The 23,153-nt window shown below is 44.2% G+C and overlaps 3 protein-coding genes across 7 annotated transcripts; 2 read left to right on the top strand and 1 right to left on the bottom strand.

Moving 5' to 3' along the window:
• Positions 1 to 158: 158 nt before the first annotated feature.
• On the top strand, positions 159 to 15,029 carry LOC130537172 (transcriptional regulator ATRX-like). 2 transcript variants are annotated; one of them, XM_057053726.1, is made up of 34 exons: positions 159 to 338; positions 1,769 to 1,875; positions 1,950 to 2,002; positions 2,461 to 2,489; positions 2,602 to 2,723; positions 3,400 to 3,504; positions 3,715 to 3,824; positions 3,906 to 3,973; positions 4,057 to 5,684; positions 5,820 to 5,886; positions 9,196 to 9,350; positions 9,603 to 9,761; positions 9,841 to 9,949; positions 10,191 to 10,269; positions 10,363 to 10,669; positions 10,780 to 10,889; positions 10,977 to 11,120; positions 11,190 to 11,367; positions 11,453 to 11,590; positions 11,731 to 11,906; positions 11,980 to 12,097; positions 12,171 to 12,292; positions 12,363 to 12,439; positions 12,596 to 12,663; positions 12,746 to 12,878; positions 12,957 to 13,048; positions 13,132 to 13,237; positions 13,314 to 13,491; positions 13,588 to 13,779; positions 13,855 to 13,998; positions 14,082 to 14,159; positions 14,236 to 14,331; positions 14,436 to 14,564; positions 14,640 to 15,029. In XM_057053726.1, exons 1-34 carry the CDS (start codon positions 262 to 264, stop codon positions 14,730 to 14,732), a joined length of 5,547 nt encoding a protein of 1,848 aa, XP_056909706.1. In that variant the 5' UTR covers positions 159 to 261; the 3' UTR covers positions 14,733 to 15,029. The 2 variants fall into 2 exon arrangements, with proteins under 2 accessions (XP_056909706.1, XP_056909705.1); XM_057053725.1 differs by having other exon boundaries at positions 9,600 to 9,761.
• On the bottom strand, positions 14,817 to 19,803 carry ccdc61 (coiled-coil domain containing 61). 2 transcript variants are annotated; one of them, XM_057053727.1, is made up of 13 exons: positions 19,601 to 19,803; positions 18,457 to 18,612; positions 18,290 to 18,372; positions 17,737 to 17,897; positions 17,502 to 17,654; positions 17,157 to 17,364; positions 16,992 to 17,074; positions 16,674 to 16,894; positions 16,516 to 16,594; positions 16,248 to 16,445; positions 16,122 to 16,167; positions 15,967 to 16,030; positions 14,817 to 15,892 (listed from the first exon to the last, which is right to left on the bottom strand). In XM_057053727.1, exons 2-13 carry the CDS (start codon positions 18,602 to 18,604, stop codon positions 15,792 to 15,794), a joined length of 1,545 nt encoding a protein of 514 aa, XP_056909707.1. In that variant the 5' UTR covers positions 18,605 to 18,612; positions 19,601 to 19,803; the 3' UTR covers positions 14,817 to 15,791. The 2 variants fall into 2 exon arrangements, with proteins under 2 accessions (XP_056909707.1, XP_056909709.1); XM_057053729.1 differs by having other exon boundaries at positions 16,674 to 16,891.
• Positions 19,006 to 22,831, top strand: itpkca (inositol-trisphosphate 3-kinase Ca). 3 transcript variants are annotated; one of them, XM_057053734.1, is made up of 7 exons: positions 19,006 to 19,148; positions 20,590 to 20,686; positions 21,106 to 21,319; positions 21,440 to 21,644; positions 21,733 to 21,831; positions 21,924 to 21,995; positions 22,304 to 22,831. In XM_057053734.1, the coding sequence occupies exons 2-7, from the start codon at positions 20,638 to 20,640 to the stop codon at positions 22,502 to 22,504; spliced, it is 840 nt and encodes a 279-aa protein (XP_056909714.1). In that variant the 5' UTR covers positions 19,006 to 19,148; positions 20,590 to 20,637; the 3' UTR covers positions 22,505 to 22,831. The 3 variants fall into 3 exon arrangements, with proteins under 3 accessions (XP_056909714.1, XP_056909713.1, XP_056909715.1); XM_057053733.1 differs by having other exon boundaries at positions 21,730 to 21,831; XM_057053735.1 differs by having other exon boundaries at positions 21,730 to 21,831; positions 22,290 to 22,516.
• Positions 22,832 to 23,153: the final 322 nt, after the last annotated feature.

The raw sequence follows: 23,153 nt of genomic DNA, 5'->3' as shown, positions 1-23,153 counted from the left end.
ATAATTGCCGTACTCTTAAAGAGTTCATGGTAACCTTAACCTAAAAAAGGCTTTTATTATATTCGTTTTAGTAAAATTCAGTCATTTCCAAGTGAAATTTAAGATATTTCCCACTCCAGTAGGGGGCGGTAACGAGTATTTTACCAACAAGCTGCGAGTGATTTACAAACATAAAGGAAGTGCGAAGAAACATGCCTCGATGCTAGTTTAGCATTGAATAGAAGGATGCTGAGTGTAAAGAGAACGCTGTATTTATTTTAAATGATATGCAGTCAGGAAACTATAAGGACCATTTCGGTTATTGACGTGGATTGGGATATTTCTGCGGCAATGCTGAGGTGGAAACATTCTGTTAAATGTTTTTTGCACAGGCTCACACGACGGCTAGTTAGCTTACCAGCAGCTAATTGTTGCAACTAAAACCTTAACTACTGGTATACTGGCAATAATTGTGTAGCTGGCAACTGATAATTAGGTGTTTTTTGGGCCCGAGTGTTGCCTCATACAAGACGTGGGTGACTTTCGCCATCGCATTAAATGCATATCGGACATAATTTAATGATAAATATTTTCTCGTCGCTATTGCTAAGTTAACAATGAAGATACAAATCCAAATTTACGGCGATAGTTACTCCATAGGCCTATTGTGTTTGAATAATTATCACGACTGCAACATTATGACAATATTCATCGCTAGAGTTGTCAAAACCTTCGAAAAATTCAACAAAATAGTTTTCACTGGTAATTTTTAATTGCGTACGCCTTATTTTAAAAGTATTCCCAAATGTATAATATATATATCAGCATTTATCTCGTTTTACATAGTTTGGAATCCTTAAATACCTAACACTTAAGCGTCTTGGCCAGTGTCTACTTTATTACTAAATTCCTTAAATTGTACAGCAACAAGATAAACCCTTACATTTTAATTCGTTGTTTCTGATAATATGGCATTATAATCTCATTAGTTTGCTGTAGATCACCTACATGCATCATTTATCAATCACTAAAAGATGTGTAATAAACTGTCATACTTAGTTAACCATCAGACAGCAAGAAAACCACAACTTTTTGCTTACTGATGAGTTGCAAGTCAATATCAGACTTGTGCAGACATAAACAACCAATTTTCATGGTTGCAAATATCAAGTTGCTGAAAAAAGGCATCTCATTTGCCTAACCAGCAAAGTGCAGATCCCCTGTTTGAGCAGGGATTTGAAGTTGCTGGCTGTAGTTCTGGCGTTGACGCAGAGTCGCAGGCCTTCCCTCAAAATACTTTTAGCGGGATCTTTTGCATTAGAGTTTTTGACCATTTTAGAGTGTTAAAAGTGCTTTTGACACACTCTGTAACCATTGTTGTGACTGCTTTGAGATGACAGCTTTTGTGTTTTCTATTATGTGTGTTGGAAACAAATGAACAAAAGGGCTGCCTGACTTTAGTTTAAACCTCCTCATGTCTGATCAAAAAGCTGCAGCTGCTGCATTAAAGACCACCTTTGAATTCTGACAAGTGTTTATTGTCGTATGCATAGATGAATGCAGGTTTCACTGCACAACAATGTCTACAATATAGATGACAATAATACAATCTGTTATAGAACTATGGATACAAAAACTATACAGTAAAAACCTCCATGTTAATCTAAAGAACAATTATATGCATTCAAGTGTTAGTTTGTGTATTGTCCAGAAAAAATGTAATGTAAAACATCAATGTTTAGTTGTCTGTATGGTCAATAGTTTATCATGCTTTTCCTTCCCAATGCAGTAAGTCTAGCAGCAAGCTGAATGTGTTGGTCAACAAACTACACGAGTATTTGGCCCACTCCACCATTGAGGACAACAAGCATAATGCAGCCTCGCAGGATGTGGATGGTACAGTTTTTAATTATCCTATTTATGAATTTGCAGAGTTTTCATTCTTAACAAAAGTGTTTTCTGGTTCTCAGGTCTGGCAAATAGATGCTCTGCAGAAAACACAACAGGTCGAGCTGTGACGGAGGTAAATTTATATAGTGCAACGATCACAGGAACCCCAACACACCGTTGTTATTTGTAATTATACTGCTTAAAACCACAATTATTCTCTCTTCTCACTACAATGAGGAGTATACCTCCGAGCTCAGGTTGAGCTTCATAGCAACAACCTTTCTCCTACAGGTGCATCAGCCAGTCAGGAAATGTTGGGATTAATGTTATATGGTGCTAGCAGGATGGTTTTTAGTCAGGTGACTTTAATTCTGCTTGAATTAAATAAATGCTAACGGTCCCTGATGACAAGGATCGTCAGATCTGATAATGGTTTTGATGCAGTTAGTGTCCAGATGTTTTCATCAAAACATAATCAATAAATAAATCTTATTTACTGAGAAAAAATGATACATTACTGCTGCAGTTTAAACAAAAAAAAGTTGTGCTTTAGAAATGCCAAGTAGCCTAAACCCCTGTCTTGCCCTGTAGGCACACCTGCATGCCAGATACTCAAGAAGGTGAGTTTTCCTTCTTGCCTATTTTGTTTGCATAGGAAAAGCAGCATGAAGATAAGTGGGTGAGAGGTGAACCTATAAAGTCTGTAAGCCATTACTTCTCTCATTATTCCAGAAAACCCTCTGTGGTGATAAGACACTCGGGGCTGGATGAATCTGGGGACTCGAATGCAAGTGAAAGTTCAGAACCTCTGCTCAATGCAAATGGTCACCTGGACGTCGCCAGTTTGCCCAAAGGTTGGTCTTAACATATTCAGCTTAGGTCTGTTTCCACTGCGCGGGTTCCTGTTAAATACTGGGGGCAGGAACATTGCGGGAACACTTCCTCTCACTTGGCACTTGGGGTAGGACATCAGCACTTTCAAGTGCTGTGTAATGGTTGCGCCACTGTTTCAACGTTTGGCAACCTGCCAAGAATCATAAAGAATCATAAAGAAAACAGTGAGGGAGGAGAAGAATGTGGGAAGAGCTGAGGTGGTTGATGGTTTGTGTAAAAACTTGTTGTTTTGGTGATTTCTAATGGCATCAGAATGTGCTCCCATTCAGCTCCAAGAAACACCTAATGCCTCTTGGGGGGCGTTCTAAGTACCTACCCTGGTGGAGGGACTGATTAGTCGCAGCAAAAGTTCCTGTAAATGGCTCTTTGGGTGGACACCAATGGCCCCGAACCCATAAAATTACCCTGAATTTCCTGCAGAGGAGCCACATCTGTTATTTCTTCTATCAGTTTCAGCATTTTGTGGACACACATTTCTTGTATTATTGTGCTTATTATAATAGAATCCAACCAATTTTACAGTTGTTGGGCAATCACATGTGTGTACTGCCATACTGTCGAGTTGTGTTTGCCTGTGCTGAGTTCTGAATGACTGCAAAACACATTTTTAGCCAAATGTGCCTTTAATGTTCTCAGGCACAGTCCTCGTGCAGCCTGAACCTGCTGATAATGGAAGAGATGGCTTCAGGGGTCCAGAGTTCTGCAGCAGGAAACCAAACGTGCTCTCAAGAAGACGTGGGGGTCAGTCACTCCTAGATTTTATAAACTGCCACACGCTTGGTTATTGCATGCACGGCCATTAGAGCAATAGATTGTAATGGTGGAAAGCTTACAGCGTTTGGCTCTTCATGTGCTCGAGCAGAGGGGGAACTGGGTGGTTTTACCATTTTAGCCCGACTGTTAAACACAGTTATCGCCCTTAATGTTAATGCAAATGTTTTTTCATTACAGGAGGCGAACACATGGAAATTGTCAGTTGCACTGCATGTGGTCGGCAAATTAACCACTTCCAGAGAGATTCTCTCTTCCGACATCCTGTGTTGAAAGTACTTGTCTGTAAAGTGAGTCTGCTACGTTATCATTAGTTTCAACATTGTGTTCTGGTAGCCTTTTAATCGACTCATCTGCAAATATCTTCTCAGGGGTGTTATAAATATTATTTAAGTGATGACATCAGTAAAGATGGTGAAGGAATGGACGAGCAGTGCAGGTACAGTTTGTGTTTACATTATTCATGGTAAAATCCTTTTTCCTGACCTGGAGAAAACCTTTCTAAACTCTGCTCTCATGCAGGTGGTGCGCTGAAGGAGGCAACCTGATCTGCTGCGACTTCTGCAATAACGCCTTCTGCAAAAAGTGTATTCTGAGGAATTTGGGAAGGAAAGAACTATCCAATGTCGTGGCAAGCAACTGGTACTGCTATGTGTGCAACCCAGAGCCGCTCTTTGGTCTGGTGACGGCCTGCAACAAAATCCTGGAAAACATGGAGAGCCTCTTTTCTCAGCAACGCAGGCAGAACCGAGTGGAACGGCTTCCGCAGAACATTCCTTTAGATAAATGGGATCATACCGGCATGGATGGGAATGTCATTTTCAACTACAGCACGCTGCAGGTTTCCAAGGACGCTACCAAAACGGCGAAACATTTAATAGACTCGACAAACTTTTTAAACCGAACTTTCGTCACGTTCATTCATACCGTAACAAACAAACGAACACCAGAGGTTCGGAATCTGTACCTGAACGCTTTTTTGTCAGTAGTTAAAGGGTTGCGAAAGTCACTGTCGGCTCTAGAGGAAAGTCTGAAGGAAGAATTCAATGATTTGGATGTGGCGAGCTGTTGGGAGAGGTTCCTGGGGGACAACGCCAACACACAAACTGCTACGGAAGCAGACGTAGAGTTGACTATCGCTGACGAAAGATGCTTATGTGACTTGCAGAAATTGGCAGCGGAACATCTGATGGATGACGATTCAAATCCTAAATGTTTCGCAGAAGGAAAACAGGCACCTCCCGGCATTGGGGAGAGCATGAACAATTCCGGGGATCCAGAGAGTCGCCTGAAACCTTCGGAAAGTGGCGTCAGCATGACTAAAAAACTAGTGGTAAAACTTACTCCTGTAACTATGAACAGGGAGCCCACTGCTGACTCTTCCCAAAAAATGTCAGGGTCACTGAGTCGATCGGAAGATAAACCCAGTGACAGTAAGATGTACAAATCCAGTATGTCTTTACATGCAGAAGAGTCTGGGACTCGACGATCTCCTCGCCTGAAGATCACACCTCTGCGTCGACCCAGTGATATTAAGGCCAAATGTTCATTTTCAGCAGCAAACAGCGACAGCGACTCTTCCCAGGAGGAAACCTCCAACTCACTAGCAGCCGACAACTCTGAAGTGCAGAGTTTGAACGGCATGAGAGACAATTCGGACTCGGACGAAGTCCCCATTGCACTGATTAACCGGGCAGCATTAGCACAAAGCTCAGATGAGCCTCAGAGCGAGGAGGATGGTGACAAGGTCCCCGCTAAGGTGGCCAAGAAATGTATCTTTTGGTTGAATAAGAGCAGCCCAAAGTTGCCCGAGAAAACTCGCCGCAAACGCAAGTTGCTGGACCGTTCCCCCGAGTCACTCTCTGGCAGCAGAAGAGTCAAGTTATGGAGGGAGAGAAGGACAGAATCCTCGAGCGACGATCAAGATTCCCAGGAAGACGCGCACTGTTCGAGAGAAAAGCCTGTCAAAAGAGGAGAGAAGGGCTCAGACAGGATACAGGCCGGAACAGCCGAGGCTAAAGCTGGCCAGGAAACGACGTCCTCATCGAGTGAAGACGTCCACGATGACTCGAGCAGTGACGATCAGAAGATCAAACCAATCACTGAAGAAGTGGCCTTAATGGGGGCAGCAGCATTCCATCAGTCATCCGGTGAGGCTTGGATGACTTTTCATTCAATAAAAAAAATTTTTAAAACCCTGTATTTTAGCTCAGATAATCTGCACAACAAATATACATCATTCAATTGTTTTTTTTTTGTATTTCTAATCTGTGTTTTCTGGGTAGGTGATGAGGAGCCCTCTGAATCTGGGCCCTTGTGGACAGCAGAGGATGACGACGATCCGGAAAATAGGTATGGTTCCAAACGCCTGGACGTAGACTTTGAAAAACATCCTAGGTGTGGACGAAAGACTGCACCTCCGAAAACCAACCCCTGTGTCATATCGACCAACTTGCGTGTTAAAACTAGGTTATCGATATCGAAAAGACCAAAACGTAGCTGCCGTCGTGCTGCAGAGATCAAATACGTGTTCTAGAGGTGCACTTTGACCAGTGTGAGGGAACCTGATGAAGGATGAGCCTGTGACTGAGGAGCAGAACTGTCTGCTTGTGTTGTTTTCATTTAGTAAATAATCCAGTCTGTCAATTTTACATACCTTTGATTGAGTATTTTTATTCCTTCTTGTACAACGCTTCCCTTTGTATAGCGCTGATACACTGAAAGGGGAAGTATTTTCACCTATTTGAAGAATTGTGAGCATACATTTGAACAATAACTTATACGTGTCTTATACCATGGCCTTCTAAGACTTCTTGACCCACGGCTTTCCTTTTTTATTATATTATTATTATTATCTTTGGCCAAAGAAACTGTTACCTCCTTTATTTGTTACTGTGAGTAAGCACATTGCTAGCGAAAATTGCACATAGAGATTTTTCTTTCTCAGCTTCCAAAAATGAAAGTGGACCTGCCATTTGATTTTCATTTATGGCATGGAAAGAGCTTCTATGAGTTTGTGCTTCACCTTGTAAACTTATCTGTTTGCTTTTGTCATGTTTTTTAAATTTCCAAAGTTACAATTGTGGTCTTACAGTGTGACTTTGCTCAAATCAAAATAAAGTGGGCTAACAGACGTGCACAAAAGTATAACCTATATGCAAGTTCTTGGAGGCACATTTAGTTTAGTTTTTGCTAATTAGGCAAATTCAATCCTCTGATTGGTTCGGGGTTGTGTTTTCCGGAAGGTTTTACTGTTTGATCCCAGCGGTGCATTTTTCCAGTGTGTCGTTAAGATAAAGCGACCAATAACCTGCTAATTACAGATTTTTAAACAATCCTCTAAATCCTCAGTTCCAGCAGCAACATATGCAGTCAAAGTGTTAAACGCCCGGTACCAACGTACAGAACCCAATCCCCACCGTAGCCCTGATGACACCAATGGTGTGTTAGGAGTCTCACTCACGAGGTCCCGTTTCTATGGTAACGCTCTCTTTGGGCCTCTGCAACTCTCCGCTACATATTCTACAATTTGCTCCTTTTTACGCAACGCTGACTTTTGCTGTTTGTGTATTTTAGTGTTGTAAATTCCCATGTGTACTGTAGAGGGAGGTGATTAGTGCGCTCTGCAGTTCCGCTAGCGTAAAGTTCCAGCCGAGCACAGAACGATTCGTAAACCTCGATCCCCTGTGCGTCGCAGAAGCAACATTTAAAATAAGCTGTAGACGAAAAACATCGTCAACAAGTGAAAATGAAGCCTTACAGAAGTGTGTCAGAATACAGAGGAATTAGTTTGTTGCCTGAATGTAGTGGAGCCATAATTGAGCGCAGTGTGTTTAGTGCCAGCATTTGGGCAACATGCTGCTCTGCTCCGTTCTGCAACGCAGGTGCTGAAAGCGGGAGGATGCAGAATGACCCGAGCACTTTCGACAATCACAATATCAATCAGAAAATGATTGCATTACCTCCCTGAGCTGAAATGTACCATTTACTAGATGCACCTTTTCTGGAGCGCGTTTCCGTCATTTTCCTCTATAGTGTCGTTACTTGGCACTAACTACATTATTACAATTAAAGTAAATTAAAGGTTGTCTTGGTTCTGCAGAGAACTGGGCGCTGTTCAGAGACTTAGGGCGTCAAATGGGAGTCTCGTAGGGGCGTAACAACGCCATTTTACAACAACTGCACTGGAAAAAAGCGCACGTTTTTCACAAGTCACGCTTTCGGAGATGCAAAACGCACGCGAGCTTTTTAGAATTGTGAAAGAAACTTCTATGCACAGCAGAACAGTCACTGGACCCGAGTGTTTGCTTGATTGTTCTCAGCACCTTGTCTTTGAGGCCGTCTATTTCCCACTAAAATATGGAAGTGGTTTCAGTGTGTGGTTGTTTTTTTTCACCCTTCTGTCTTATACTTAGATTAAACATTACTGCTGACCATTTGGGAAAGCATATTAGTCTCAGTATTGATTTGCTAACTGTTTTCCAAGGTGATATTTATAAAGCATGATGGGGTTGATGATGGGGTAGTTTTGTCTGGGGGGGGGGGGGGATCTAGGATGCAAAAATAGTGCCTTTAATGACGCCCATGTTTGTCTTTTCTCGTGTTTTTTGTTTTTTCCCCCCTCCAGGTTGGATTTTCTCACAGCACCGCAGTGAATGCAGTGCTGTTAGGCAACATTCACTTTTATCTGGGATTTTGTAGCCTCTGATCAGCATCCAGTTGATCTAAAGTCTGTTTTCAGCTGCGCTCGTAGGAAATGGTCAGCGGCAATGTTTACAGTGTTTGATCAGTGGGATAGAATCATGAAACGGACTTGATCACGTGACTTCCAGCAACAGTCTGTTAATTTTCCGAGTGCTTCTTCTGCCGCCTCCTCTTCATCCCCGGCTGCCCTCCGCTGGTTTGCTAAACGTTACCACACCTTTTCAAACTTTCTGGCTCTTACCCTCACGCTCAAGGCTGCATGGAGTTGACCACGGAAGGTAGAGCCACACCCATATTACCGTGTTTGCCACCTCTTAGACTCCCCCGTCGTCAGGGGCAACCTCGGTTTATGCAGACTGGACATTAGTGGATGTTAAAGGGGGACTGGAATGATGAGTGGTATTGAAACCATAAATGTTTTACCTGTTGAAAGCATGTATCATGAACTTATGTGCGTTATTTGTTTATTGACTGGTTGTACTGACTGGTTCAGGTGTCTTTAAAAAGCCTTTAGCTCATTAGAAGAGCTAGTCTACATGTGTGAATGGACTTAAGCTACTACCCCCCCGTGATTTTTCTATTATAAGAAATCAATGAGTGAGTAAAGGATATTGGAGATTGTATCATTGTCAGTTTCCCTGAGGAGAATGAAGTCAGTGTCCTTTTTTTAATGAAAAAAATACCTGTTTGTTGGAATAAATTCTTAATCTTAAAAATGTTTCAGTCTCGTTTTTGTTTAATCCATTTACATTTTGTGTATTCGTGTGCTGGTGCAGTTCACTTTATGCGGCGTTCCAAATTTTACGAAGGTCAAGAAAGACGGCGGGCGGTGCGAGCGCTCAAGGACCCTGGCGCCAAAAACAATGTCACTCTTAAAGCAAATGTTACCAACTCAAGATGTTACTGAGCATGAAATGAACTTCAGGCACCTTTTTCCTTTTTTTCTACTTCTAAAAGAATCGCTAAGAAAATACTATTGGCCCAAATCAAAGCCAACCTCTCTTCGAGCGATGATATGTCTTGGGATGAGGAGACGCAGGCCGATGAGTCACAGTCAGACGGCGATCGGGAGGTCAGAGAAGGAGACGAGAAGAGTGCTACCGTTGGAGATGGTAAGTCTGTTTCTACGTAGCACATTTGCTGGCTTCATTTCATTATTCTTATGAAATGTGATGGGAGGTTGAGTTAAATTTGAAAAGGGTTTGCAGGCAGGGAACCGCAACCTTCGGGGTTTTAAAGGAAATGATGGTCAAACACAGGTTTAGTGCGTAAAGATCTCCGCTGTAGGTAAATACTGCAGAGCTGTTGACAAAGTCTTTGATGAAATGTTCCATGTGTGAGAAAACGGAATGATTGTGCAGCAGGGGAGGACGTCGCGTCGGACTCGTCCCTCAGCGGGTCCTGTAAGGCCGGCGCAGGTCACTGGCTACTCAAGCACAAGCTGTCTTTAGATGAAGGATCCTCGAGGGACAAGGCGGCATCGGACAGGAAAGGAGGGAGGCTGGCACAGGAAGAGCAGAGCTGTAAGAATTCCATCACTGTTAGTAAATCCTCCCGAACGGGAAGTTTCCACATAAATGCCTGAATGTGACCTGTGTCAAGCTGACGGCGCCACCGAAGACGAAGCTGAGGAGTCGGAGCCGGACGATGGCTGGATGAGTGACGAGATGAGTCTGTCGGAGGGAGAGATCAGTGTGGGCGAACCCAAAAGGTAACAAAGATTTCTTTTTTTTTTAAAGACTCGCATTAAAAATGATTGACTTCTAGTATAGTCACATGTAATAGCATATTCTTAAATTTCTACAAGTCGAAGCGTTCTTTACTGCTTTAAAGTTCAAAGCAGTGTTGGCTAACAGTGGATTTAAATAAGTTACGTGTTACCACGACTACATGTTGCATTGCAACATAACGGACGCACTTTGGAGTTAATGTTTCCTTTTTTTTACGTCCAGTGAAGTGGAGGAGGACCTGAAGAGTTCGGAGCAGAAGCAACCAGAGCCTTACATCCTGCTGTCTGACTCCAGTGAACAGGTACCTGTTTTTACTCAGTGTCTCTGGGCTCTCCGGTGTTTAACAGTCACGCGTCTGGTCATTGGTGATGTGGGGTTTTTTTTTAAATTAAAGAGTGGTAAAGAAGATTCCAATGACGAGTCGAGCATTAAAGGCACGCCCAGAGGTCGCAGAAAGATCCGCCGAATAATCGACGATGAGAACCTGCGTTCGGAGACCCAGGAGGCCCTCAGAGAGGAGGAGGAGAGGTGCAAGCGCCTGGCAGAGCGGGAACAGCAGATGGAGGACAGGAGAGAGGTGTTTGAGGGGTCGTGTCCCATCACCACCAAGCTGATCCTGGATCAGGACAAAGAGACCAAGACGCCTCTTGTTCAGGTGCACCGGAACCTGGTGACCAGCTTGAAGCCGCACCAGGTGGACGGTTAGTCCGAGCCCTGTGCCGCTGTGCTTCGTCCTTCTGCAGGAGACATTTGGAGCGAGCCGGTCCCGAGCTGGCCGAGGCATTATTGACTTCTGTCTCCTCTCACCCAGGAGTCCAGTTCATGTGGGACTGTTGCTGCGAGTCAGTCAAGAAGACCAAGTCCTCGCATGGGTCGGGATGTATACTGGCGCACTGCATGGGCCTGGGAAAGACGCTGCAGGTGATCAACATCCCAGATATCCTTTAGATTCCTGTTTCTCCAGGTTGTTCCCTAGGGCAACATTCCTTTTGTCTTTCCCATTGGCAGGTGGTGACATTCTTCCACACCGTGCTGCTGTCAGACAACCTGACGTTTAGAACGGCGCTGGTGGTCTGTCCTCTGAACACGGTTCTCAACTGGGTTTATGAGTTTAAGAAATGGCAGAGGAATGTGGGAAGTGACAGAGTAAATGTACGCACAGCAGTTTGTATCAAGGCGGAGCGGTTCACGCCCAATGGTGACACCAATCTCGTGTGGCAGGTTCAACATCTGGTGGCAGTAAAGAATCCCTCGGACCGTCTCGCTGCTCTGCAGAAATGGTACCGAGAGGGCGGGGTCATGGTAATGGGGTATGAGCTGTACCGGATCCTGTCACTGGCCCCCAAGACCAACGACGAGGCCTTGAGGAAGGAGTTCAAGCGCATACTGGTGGATCCAGGTTGGATCACTCAGGAGGGGTACCATCTAACCCAGGTTTGGAGCCGGCTGAGTTTCCACAAGCTCTGCTCCGTTTGTCTTTTCAGGTCCGGACTTTGTGGTGTGTGACGAGGGACACATGCTGCGCAACAACGGCTCCAGAATTTCCAAAGCTCTGAATGCAATAAAGACGAGGAGGAGGGTGGTGCTAACAGGGACACCGCTGCAGAACAACCTGGTTGAGTGTGAGTCTGCACCACGCTATAGCTAACTCGTTATTTAAATCCTACACAGGGAGGATGCCGAGGTAACCGGACAGTGATTGCCCCCAAATGATCATCGTTTCTAAATCTTTGCGATGAGAGTTGTGCTCTCTTTCTCCCAGATCACTGCATGGCGAATTTCATCAAGAACAACCTTCTGGGCTCACTCCGCGAGTTCCGAAACCGCTTCATCAACCCCATTCAGAACGGCCAGTGTGCCGATTCCACGTCCAAAGACGTCCGACTCATGAAGAAACGAGCCCACGTGCTTCACGCTATGCTGGCTGGATGCGTGCAGGTCGAAAACAAGGACAACGTCCCCTCGGCCCCGAGTCATCGTTCCCGTCTTAAAGCCGTGTCTCTTTCTGCAGAGGAAAGATTATTCAGTGCTGGCCGAGTTTCTGCCTCCCAAACAGGAGTACGTGTTAGCCGTGAGGATCACCCCGCTGCAGTATAAGCTGTACCGCCATTACCTCGATCACATCACCAGTAAGAATACGTCACCATGAGTTTCTGCATTCAACATTTTACCCGGAACGTTGGTTTTTATCTTGTTTGCCAGCTGTGGGTTCCATGACGGCTAATATAAGGGGGAGGACGGGCGCGAACCTCTTCAAAGATTTTCATGCACTCAGTCACATTTGGAACCACCCCTGGTGTCTGCAGCTCAACTGGGAGAGAAAGGTCACAGAAAATCTTCTTTTTAAATTTGTTTTCTCAAAATATTGAGATTAAAACTGAACCTGGACTGTAGGAAAAATCCAGGAAAAGTCAGGAAGCAGCCAAATCTTCAGATCAGATGAGATGGGAAGGAGCGGCGGTAGCTCAGAGGTTAGCGCCACCGTGACACCTCACACTTATTACTTTTGAGCTTTTTCAATGCTTTTAATGGCATATTTAAGTTGATTTATTGTTTTTAAAAAGTCTTGGGGACGTATGTTTGTAGATATGAGGCGCTTTCTAAACTCACAATGTTTCCTGATCTAGTGAAGTGGGAGAGAATAAAGGAGATCAAGGATTTGATTCTGGTTCCACTGAAGCTCCAGCAGTCAAAGGTAATAAAGCTCCGTGTTTACTAGTGTTCAGCCTTGCAGCTTCACACTTACATCACTTCTCCCGTTACTTCCTGGAAACAAGGGGCCTCTGATGAAAACAAGGGATGGTTCAGAAATCTCTTGACGGAAGCTGACGGCAAAATCATGGAGCACTCGGGGAAGATGGTCTTGCTGTTCAAGATCCTGAGGCTGGCTGCGGAGCTGGAGGAGAAAGTGTATGTCTCCTTTAAAAATCCGATCAGACGTTTATGTAAAAACAGAAATGTGTAACCGGTCCCTGTTTGCTCTTCCAGGCTCGTCTTCAGTCAGTCCTTGTTGTCATTAGATCTGATCGAGACCTTCCTTCAGACGTCCCACAGTCTCGCTATGCCATCACTAGCCAATGGTATCCTGCTGAAATAACCATAAATTTCCTAACATCTCTTTCCAGAAGGTGTCGGTTTTGAGTTGGTTCTTTTTTGTTGTCAGCTTCCAGCTTCAACAAGAATGTTAATTACTTCCGTATTGATGGCAGCGTGGGAGCAGAGCTCCGAAAGAAGTGGACGGATGAGTTCAATAATGCCCCCAACAGCAGGTACAGAAGAGCTGAGCGTCATTTCCGCCGTCCTGAGCGATCGCGCTGGAGTAAAACCGGTTCCACTTTGTTTTAGGTGCAACCTGCTTCTCCTCTCCACAAAAGCCGGCTCACTCGGCATCAACTTGGTCGCCGCCAGCAGGGTGGTGATCTTTGACGCGTCCTGGAACCCCTCGTACGACGTGCAGAGCATTTACAGGGTGTACCGCTTCGGCCAGGTCAGACCAGTGTTCATCTATCGCTTCCTAGCTCAGGTAAGCTAACAGCTCCTTGGGAAAATATTACAATCAGTTAAATAAATCCTTCATGGATCTGCTGGATTTTACGTTGCGATCATTTTCCACCTGCAGGGCACCATGGAGGAAAAGATCTATGACCGGCAGGTGACCAAGCAGTCTCTGTCCAACCGAGTGGTGGACCAGCAGCAGATCGAGAGGCACTACACTCTTCACGAGCTGACTGAACTTTACACGTTCACGCCAGACCTGCTGCACGAGCCCAACTCTCAGAAGAGCAGAAGAAGCTCCTCTGCTGTGCCAAAGGTCGGAGGTTGTAGCTCCCTTCCTCGACGGTGAAGGATTGGCAATATTGAAAGACTTTGGTGTTTGGCTTTCCAGGACATAATAATCACAGAGCTGCTGAAGTCCTGCAAAGACCAGATAGTGTCTTTCCACGAGCACGACTCTCTGCTGGACCACAAGGTGGAGGAGGAGCTGAGCGAGTCAGAACGTAAAGCTGCCTGGGCCGAGTACAAGGCCGAGGTGATTCGTCAGCGCTTATGGAGCCCGATCTGGACGCAGCGACGCAGCAAATGTAACCGCAACCTTGTTTTTGCTTTTCTCAGTCAGCCACCGCGGCCAATCCGCTCGGGCTGAGCCAGAGCGAGGACAACCTGGACGCCAAAACGGACGTGCAGCTCGTCGTACGTCTACCTTTTCACAAATGTCGCCGCTGGTCTCTGTCGGTATAAAGAGCTACATTTGAACACGTCGTTGCAGGAGCTGCTCAACAAAACCAGAGTGACGGTGACGAACGCCTTCTTGTCGCTGAATAACTTGAGGTCTCACAGTCTGGAGGAGTACATGTCACAGACGGTGGGAGAAAGCTTTTTCCAATTCAGAGATCACTTCCTGTTTTCTTGCCTTTGTCCACGGTTGTACTGAAGTAGATGGTTCTAACGTGATTTATTGCGCTACAGCGGCAACAGTATCCTCACCTGTCTGAGGAGGAGGTGAAAGTCAAAGGTCAGGTCTGGAAAACCTGGGACGAGAAGGAGCAGGAACGCAGACGGGCGTTCTGTCAGGACGTTCTTCAGCATCAGCGGGACGTAAGTTCAGCGATCGTCACTCTGAGCTGTACGTGCAAACGGCCGGTCTCACGTTTCGCTCACATCCCTCCGTAGCTGACGTGCCGCATCGACACCATCCTGAAAAGCCGAAGGACTGAAGGGATGCAGGCGTCCATGAAGACGGTGAACCAGCCCGGGCAGACTTGAGCGGGTCTTGACCTCATTCCAGCTGAACCGTGAGGCGAATGTATTGGTTTTGCAGCTTTCGCAGCAGAGAAATGAAAGATTAAGCAGTTTCAGGTTGGTTTATTTGGTACCACTTCAAGTACGATACCTTCAGATGCATAACAAGTTTTCATATATCACATAGGGTTGGAATAAAAGCTGTAGATGACCCCATTTAATAGGCTCCAAATCGGGTTTGAATGCTTGTGCCTTGTCAACAGTAGCAGCTTATTTTGTTTTCTACTTTTATAACACTGTAATAAATTAAGAGACATTGGCTTTTGAATCATTTTTTGCTTGTGAACATATACCGGTAATCAGCTTTAAAAGAGTCAATAGGACAAACACGCTGAGGCGAGGACCCCTCAAGGTTTCCTTCAGGATCCACATCAGCTGACACAATGAACATGCGCGGATCAAATAAAGACTATTGAGAAATCTTCAGTTATGGGGGAGTTCTCTTATTTACAGTCGTCTAATGTCGCGCCAAAGCCGTTCCACTGGGACACATTTACAGTCCAGGAGTAAATTTGTAATACAAAAAGGTCAGTTTTTCAAAGGTTTTGTTCTTACACATTATATAAAGTTACTATGAATTAAATGCATGGGCAAATTGATTTTGTGTTAAACTGCACAGGTATCCCAGCATGCACTGGGCCGACGAGGCCACAGACAAGGGTTTGACACGTTCACGTCACAGTTATGCCGGCTTGTTTGGTCTTCGGTGTGTTAAAAGCTGAAGCACACACTCAAACTCTTGATTTTGGATGACAAGCCACTCCACAACCTCCCTTTTTTCCACATTAGCAATCAGGAAGACTAAACACAATCTGAGGTTTAGTAAAGTAGGGGGGTGCTACAGTTGTATTTAGACTTAATAAAAATGTTGTATCCCAAAAAAGTTACTTCACAAAAAAAGTGGATCCTTCACATTGATGTAGTGCTTCCTCGGTTTCTGAAGAGTAAAAAATAATAAATATGGCTGAGACTTCCTGCTGTGCAGATATCAGGGACCGTTCCCACGAGCGGTTGGAGCAGCCGTTAGTGACCCGTGTCCAAATCTCTCATGTATTCCTGAAGTGCCTGCAGCCTCGCATCGATCTCTGACAACTCTGCCCCTGCATCGACGGAGCTCTCCAGGCCTAAAGACAATGGGATCTTTAGAAGAGTCCTATTCCTCAAAGTTTTTACTGTTATAAAGACATTGATGCCTTACCTTTGTCTTTCATTCTGTAGGTGGGAGTGCTACTTAATGGTTTTCTGGTCAGACGACTTCTAGACTAAAAAGATAAAATAAATAGATTATTTTGAGCAGCTCCATTTTATTCCTGGGAAATGTGAGAACAGCAGGGAACACCGACAGATGGTTACCATTTCACTCAACCCGCTGGGTCCATTGCACATCTGCATTTTGCCTCTGTGAATACAGAAAGACAGCTATTAAAAGCAGCAGCCCCCCTCAGACTTCACCTTTGGGTGGTCCGGTGGTCCCATCACCTGAACAGAGTTTTGGTCATTTCCTCCATGTCCACCACGGAGCTGTCAGAGGAGTTCCTGCTGCCTCGACGCTCCACAGACAAACTCCTGCCTCGGCTGTTGGACCGGACCAGCTGAGGATAGGCCTCTCTAGAGCGTGACCGCCCCCTCTCGGGGACAACGGGTGACGCCAGCATGTCCCGCCGTAATTTTCTCTGTCTGATACACAAAGAATCTCAAGAAAAGTCGAGAGCGACCAATCATCAGTGGAGCAGCGGTGGAAACAAACTTTTTGATTTCTGCCTCTTTCTGCCGGCGCTGTCGGTCCTGGATATAAGCAGTTGGATCAAACCGCGGAACGCGCGACCCTGTGAGATAATTAATGAGCTAATATTAAGGTCAGCGATAGCAGGCTGGATGCCAGGAATACGACGAACGTGCAGGCACCTGTAGGAGAAGGCGACGGTCTGGGAATGCTGCGGCGTGGGCCAGATGAGTCTGCTCTTCTCCCCCTTTCCTCTGACCTTTGAACTCTGTCTTCCCTGCGCTCCCGGGATCCTGAACGAGCCCGGGCTGTCCCATATCCCATCCTCCTCTCTTGGGACAGCGAGCGATAGATTTCCCCGTCGACTCGTGAGTTGAAGCGAGTTGACGTCGGAGTCGCTCTGCTGCAGAAACAGATTAAGACCTGAAATAAATGTGACTGACATGAAAGCTTTAACTCCACATTGTAGGGAAATGGAGCACACGACTAAAGTGTCTCACCCTCTTCGTAAGAAAGCCAGTTCACTGGTGAGACTCTTAACCCGGACGCGAAGCGCCAACTCTGACGCTCTCAGCTCCTCCAACTAGCACAAAATTGGAGAAAACTATTAAAACCAGTCAGGTAAAAATGGAAAAAAAGAGCATTTTTCAGCTGATGAAACGAACCTGCTCCATTAGGAGCCGCTGCTCCTGGCACCGCTTGGCTGCCGAGCGTTGACTCTTAGCCCGCTCTTTGATCAGCTGCTCTTCCAATGTCCTCATAACATCTCTGACCCTCCAGTCCTCTCTGTCTGACGTGGAATTCCCAGCACTTAACTGCAGGCGTTCCAGGACCTTAGCCATGGCCTCTTTCTCCTCTCTAACCAGAGCAAGCCTGCAGGTGACATCGAGTTAATAAACTAGTAAATAAACTAGTATTTGTATTCACTGAAGGAAAGTCCCTGGAAATATGTCAAGTGCACTCCAGTACATACACACATAAAAGTGCAGCATCCATTTAATGCAACTCACTCCGTTCGTAGTCGCTGTATTTCTGCATCTGCAGATTTGTTGACTCCGTGAGAGGCGACGCCGTTAAGCTCCGCCTTTAGTGCCCGGACTTCCTTCTGAAGCACCGCTGGGTCCGGTTTTCCCAGGTAGGGCAGAGGTAAAGGGTAGTGTATCCTACAAACACAACAGTGGTCGACGGGTAATAATGCTGACATCCTGAGCAGCTGCAGGAATAAGAAGTCTGACTGTCTCACACCTGTCAAACTCCACAGTGTATATGAGGATGAGATATCTCTTGGCGGTGAGAGCAGACGCTTGATGAAGGCCACGGGGACGACTGACCACTCCTGCTTTCCTGTTACGCAGCAGCTCCAGGTCAGCGTAGGTCAGAAGGTCAAGTGTCACAGAATCACTCGTCTGCAAGAGCAAACTCGTGTTAACTCTACGTCAGCTGTAGAACAGGATTAATGTCTGTTTGTTATGAAAAAAAGAGTTATGGACATGTCCATTTTTCACAGTGATGTCATTTTAGCTCCAAAATGAATTTTTGGGTGTTGGGGCAAAGGGCCATCTTTCATTCCTGTTAAAAAGCTCTCAGACTCTTTCCTTTTGGCCCCACCACTGTGAAGGAAATAGGCTTTGAAATAACTGTATTATTTGCTGAGGTGGACTCACTGAACTCGAATAAACGAATGCTGCCCCGGCTCCCACAGCCTCAAGCAAATTCTGACTGCTCAAATCGTTCTAACGACTCAGCGTGCACTGGGATCGGGTTTTTTTTTTTAAAACAATTTTTGCAGACAACTTACCTTTCTGACAGCAGATTCTAACATGCTACAGAAAATAGGGAATTGCTTGAAGTTGCCAGTTTTGCGGGTGAGGTCTTCGACGTCTGTGGGAAAAAGGTTTTCAGGTGAGACCCTTTTTAGTTGTATCTTAAGTGACATTTAAATTATGATAGGTGTGTAATACTCACACGCAGGATCAAACTCCCCCCTCCACTGATCTGCTGTCAATAGCTCAGAGATTTCTACTATCAACACTCCCTTGATCACCTCTATCTTCACAGAAAACTCCACTCCTCTGAAGACAATATCCTCTATCACTTCAGAGCCTTCCTCCATTACTGGATCTGTTATAGGAACAAAAAAAACAGTGATTTTTGCTGTGAAACACTGACTTCAAGAGGATAATGACAGAGATGATCTGATTATGATGACCTTTTTTCTTCTTGTTTCACAGTATCAGACCTAAAAGAGCTATCAGGATAATACAAAACATACTGCCAAATCTCTACAGCTTCTGAACTGACTTTAAATCAATGTGGTCAATAAAAATAGAATGTACTGTAATCAAATAAAGCATGCACTACTTCTGTATTTAATAAGACGTTAGGACAAAGCCATCCCTTTGGAGAAACGTCTGATTATGACACGTTTTCGTCCTCAGTGTGTGATTATTTCTCTGAAGCCACATTTTCTTTTAATTCCGCCTGGCTGATCTCACGAACAGCCCGTCGTTTTCCACACACACCGCGGGGGGGCGGTAGCGAGTGGGCCGTGTCCATTTCGAAAAGTGTCCTCATTTTTATAGGAAAAAGTTCTTGCTGCTGGGACATATCGCACACTGGGAACCAAGACAATAATGTCTTAATCTTTGGTTTATGGGGTAAGTTATGCACACAATGCTGATTTGTTCGGTAACAATGCGATCCGATTTCGCGGATGACTTCACTTGTTCCCGTCAAGAGTGACCGTGCTCTTATTTATGCATCTTGAGATTGTAAATGAGGAGACATGTGGCAGTATGTTAAGTCTATTGCTTATTCGGCCGTTTCACAAACGTGGCACCAGATTATCAGCGGAAAGCACAGTGACAGTGGATCCTGCATCATCCACTGCTTTTCTGTCAACCGCCAAGCTAACATTATCATACTACTAATGTCGATTGGTCAACGTTAGCTATGGTTAGCTAGCAACGACAACATGAATAGTCAGCACGGGGACGCGAGAAGTTAACCTGGCTCCCGGTTTTCCAATCATGCTACTTTTATGGGAACGACACAGCATTATTCGATACGCTGTCCAAAGAGCAGCTAAATAAAAATGGGCAAACGTTACCTTTGGTTGGAGTAATATAAAGTTGTCAACACCTACATAGCTACTCGTTGGAGGAGCATTTTGTTGCGATATCTTGGCAAAATTGGTGGAGCGATTGCTTATCCGGTGCTACTGTGTAGTCCAAATAATTTGTAAACCATCAGAGGGGCGGTTCAACAACCGGGAACCGTTAAATTCTTCTTCTTTGCTATTCGGAGCCTCTGTTTTCTCTTCTTCTATCCAAAATATTTGGTAGCTCGGTGTTTATTGGGTATTTTTCGCCCTCTATCGGCCATAGACGACATTACACCCACTATGCTACGAGAGGAAAATAAAATTACCTCTTTTAACCCTCATTATTTAATTGCTTTCTTACAGGCAAAACTGTGCACTCTACATTTTACACTGCATTTATAAGTAGTGTATTTTCAGATCATTTTCCCTTTCCCATTTTCCTTAGCAATTTATAACAGATACCTCACCCCTCAAATTGACTATATCTTTACAGATAAATGTTTGAATAAAATAAAAAAAAACTGCTGCTTCTCTTTTAATCACAAATGGTCTATTGAATAAGGTGTAACAAAGTCATCACTATATATTTGCAAAAATAATACTTTTGCTCATTTCTAAAACTATGATAATTAAAATAATTACCTCCAAATAAATAATAAATGTACTAACATTTCTGTGAGCACAGCATTAATTTAAAACTTGGAACTCCTTTTGGTTAATAGGTTTCATTGAAAACAAGTGCTTCTTGTAAATGTTTGACGAAGTTGAGAGCTGACCATGTCCACCGTATGTCTTCATTTAGAGGTATTATAGGGCTGTTTCCATGGAGACAATGACCTCCCATCAGGTGTAAAGTCAAGAGACTGAAGTCTGAGGTCCGTGCTGTCTGCTTGCTAAAGCACAGAAAACCACAGACAGCAGACTCATCTGCGTGTGAATGTGTTTTGTTGCATACTAACGTTCTTTTTTTATTCTTCATCAACATTCTGATGCAGAACTCTGAATGGGATAAACACAGTTCCAAGACTTCATCTTATTTTCCCATGACGCCTAAAAAACCTCAGCAGTGGCTTCAAGTGGTTGGGCATGCAGGTTTGTTTCTCAAATCTCATTTTTCTCAAAGGTATTGCATTTGTTTGTTCTTTACGTATCATAGAAGTTAAAAAGACAAAAGTTGCAACATATAGCAACCAAGAAAATTATTTATTGTACAAACATTATTTGCAGGGAATGGAATTCTGATTAAAAATGGCTGAATTGACTTTGGTGCTCTTGTATTGCTATGAAGATAAGATAGAAAGAAATATGCAGCTAATAGATCCCATTTTCTGGATGCACGGTAAAGAATGCAGAACTGTGATTAGTACAAAAATAAGGGCGTCTAAGGTTGTGTGCAAATATATAATGAAAGAACGCAAACACAAAATATCCAATCTGAAGGTGCTTCACTAGATAAGTGCCTTATCTTACTAAAAATATTAACATTTATCTTTTCCTTGCTCGCCCCACAGGGAGCTTTCGTGTTGGGGAATATGGAACACTATTGAAAAGGTTTTGTGAGGGGGAGAGAGAATGCTACCTCAAGCTGATGGGGGATACTTTGAGGCCGTTTGTCCCAGCATACCATGGTGTGGTGCCGCTGGACGGGCAGGATTATAACATGATGGATAACCTGCTGACCCACTTCAGCACACCTGCTGTCATGGACTGCAAAATGGGTAGCCGGTGAGATTAAATGTTGTTTCATTTCCTATCAATATGATTACAATTCAAGTTTTCCAGTCTTGCGTTGCAATACTTATTTTCCCAACAACAACACAGGCACTGACACACTGTTCCCCACAGCACATACCTCGAGAATGAGCTGCAGATTGCTAGAGAACGTCCGCAACCCCGCAAGGATATGTATGAGAAGATGGTAGCTGTGGACCCAGAGGCCCCAACAGCACAGGAGCGAGCTCAGCAGGCAGTGTTGAAAACCAGATACATGCAGTGGAGGGAGACACTGAGCTCCACTACCAGCCTGGGTTTCCGTATTGAAGGATTCCGGGTGAGTTTCAAGAATGATGCAGTTTCTTCCTTCTTCTACTTCCCCTTTTATCATTCATCCCGTACACTTTATGTTTCCCGCATAGAAGGCAAATGAAGAATGCTACACAAACTTTAAAAGGACCAAAAGCAGAGCTCAAGTTACAGAAGCGCTTGATAACTTTGTTGAATCCAATCAACACGTCATGGTGGGTGTGACCCTCCCTCACCTGAGTTTTAACTGTGTTAAAAGAAAATCTTCTTTATCCTCTTTTTAAATGTCAATTTGGGCTTTCAACAGTGGGGCTATCTGATACGGCTGAAACAATTACGGCAGGCCTTGGAGACATCAGACTTTTTCAGAAGACATGAGGTCAGATGTGGAATGATTTCAGAACACTGTGCTCATTACTGCATTTAGAAAGTGCTCAGTAACACATTAAACCTATGAAAGCCAAAAGTAAAATTAAATGTAAAAAAACCACTAAAGTTAAATGATTGATAGATGATAACTGACTGACCAACATATAGATGTGCTAATGAAAGCTAACATGCTATCCTCTACATATACAGACTTTCACTCCCTATGGGAAATCTGTAGAAAATCTTGTTCTTTTTGTATCCTAATATAGCACATTTGTCTTGTATTGGGTCCTTTTTCTTACAGCTGTCTCCCTACAGGTTGTGGGCAGTTCCTTGTTGTTTGTACACGACTGGTCAGGCAGGACCGGTGTCTGGATGATCGACTTTGGGAAGACGGCACCCTTGCCTCCAGAACTCACCGTGGACCACCGGACTCCATGGGTAGAGGGCAATCGAGAGGATGGTTACCTGTGGGGTCTGGATAACCTCATCGATACGCTGGCCAGTATGCTACACTGACCTGAACGTCCGACCTGAATGGGTGCAGGTCAACTGGTTTCTGCCGAGGGTGTGTTTGAATCGTGGACAGAAGAAAATCCTTATTATAAACATGGACAAACAAAAGAGCACAAACCAACACATTTTCTATTTGTGTTATCAAGTAAATCCTGTAAAGGATTATTCCCAGGGAACCACAAAAGCCATGAAATCTGCCAACCAACCATTAGGAGCCGTGCACGAGCTGCAGCCTCCCAGTGGGAGATTTGAGAGCCTACTGTCTTTTTAAATCTTCCAGTCATCAGATCCTTAAACAGTATCATGTGTCAATAAAATGGTGCTACAACATCGTTGCTCACAAGCAAAATTTTATTTCTTTTTCCTTCCTCAGACATAGAAAACCAAAATTTGCCCTATTTTGGAAAAGTTGAAAATGATCTTTATCTTAAATTTGAATTATTATATATATATAGATAGATATTAATAATAATTTTAATTCCATTTTAAAGTCCTAATTCTCTATTATCTGGGCATGGGGGAATTAAGTAAATTTATTATAATTAATTATTGTTTAGTAAAAAAATAAATATGCAAACATCAGTCTGCTCAGCATAAGATACAATAGAACAGTGTGCTGTAATGTTCAGAACGCGTTCAGTATATTAATGTG

This window comes from Takifugu flavidus, chromosome 14 (genome assembly GCF_003711565.1).
Source record: "Takifugu flavidus isolate HTHZ2018 chromosome 14, ASM371156v2, whole genome shotgun sequence".
NCBI classification, from domain to species: domain Eukaryota; kingdom Metazoa; phylum Chordata; class Actinopteri; order Tetraodontiformes; family Tetraodontidae; genus Takifugu; species Takifugu flavidus.
Note: the sequence above shows the minus strand (reverse complement) of the source record. Positions and strands in the feature narration are given on the sequence as shown.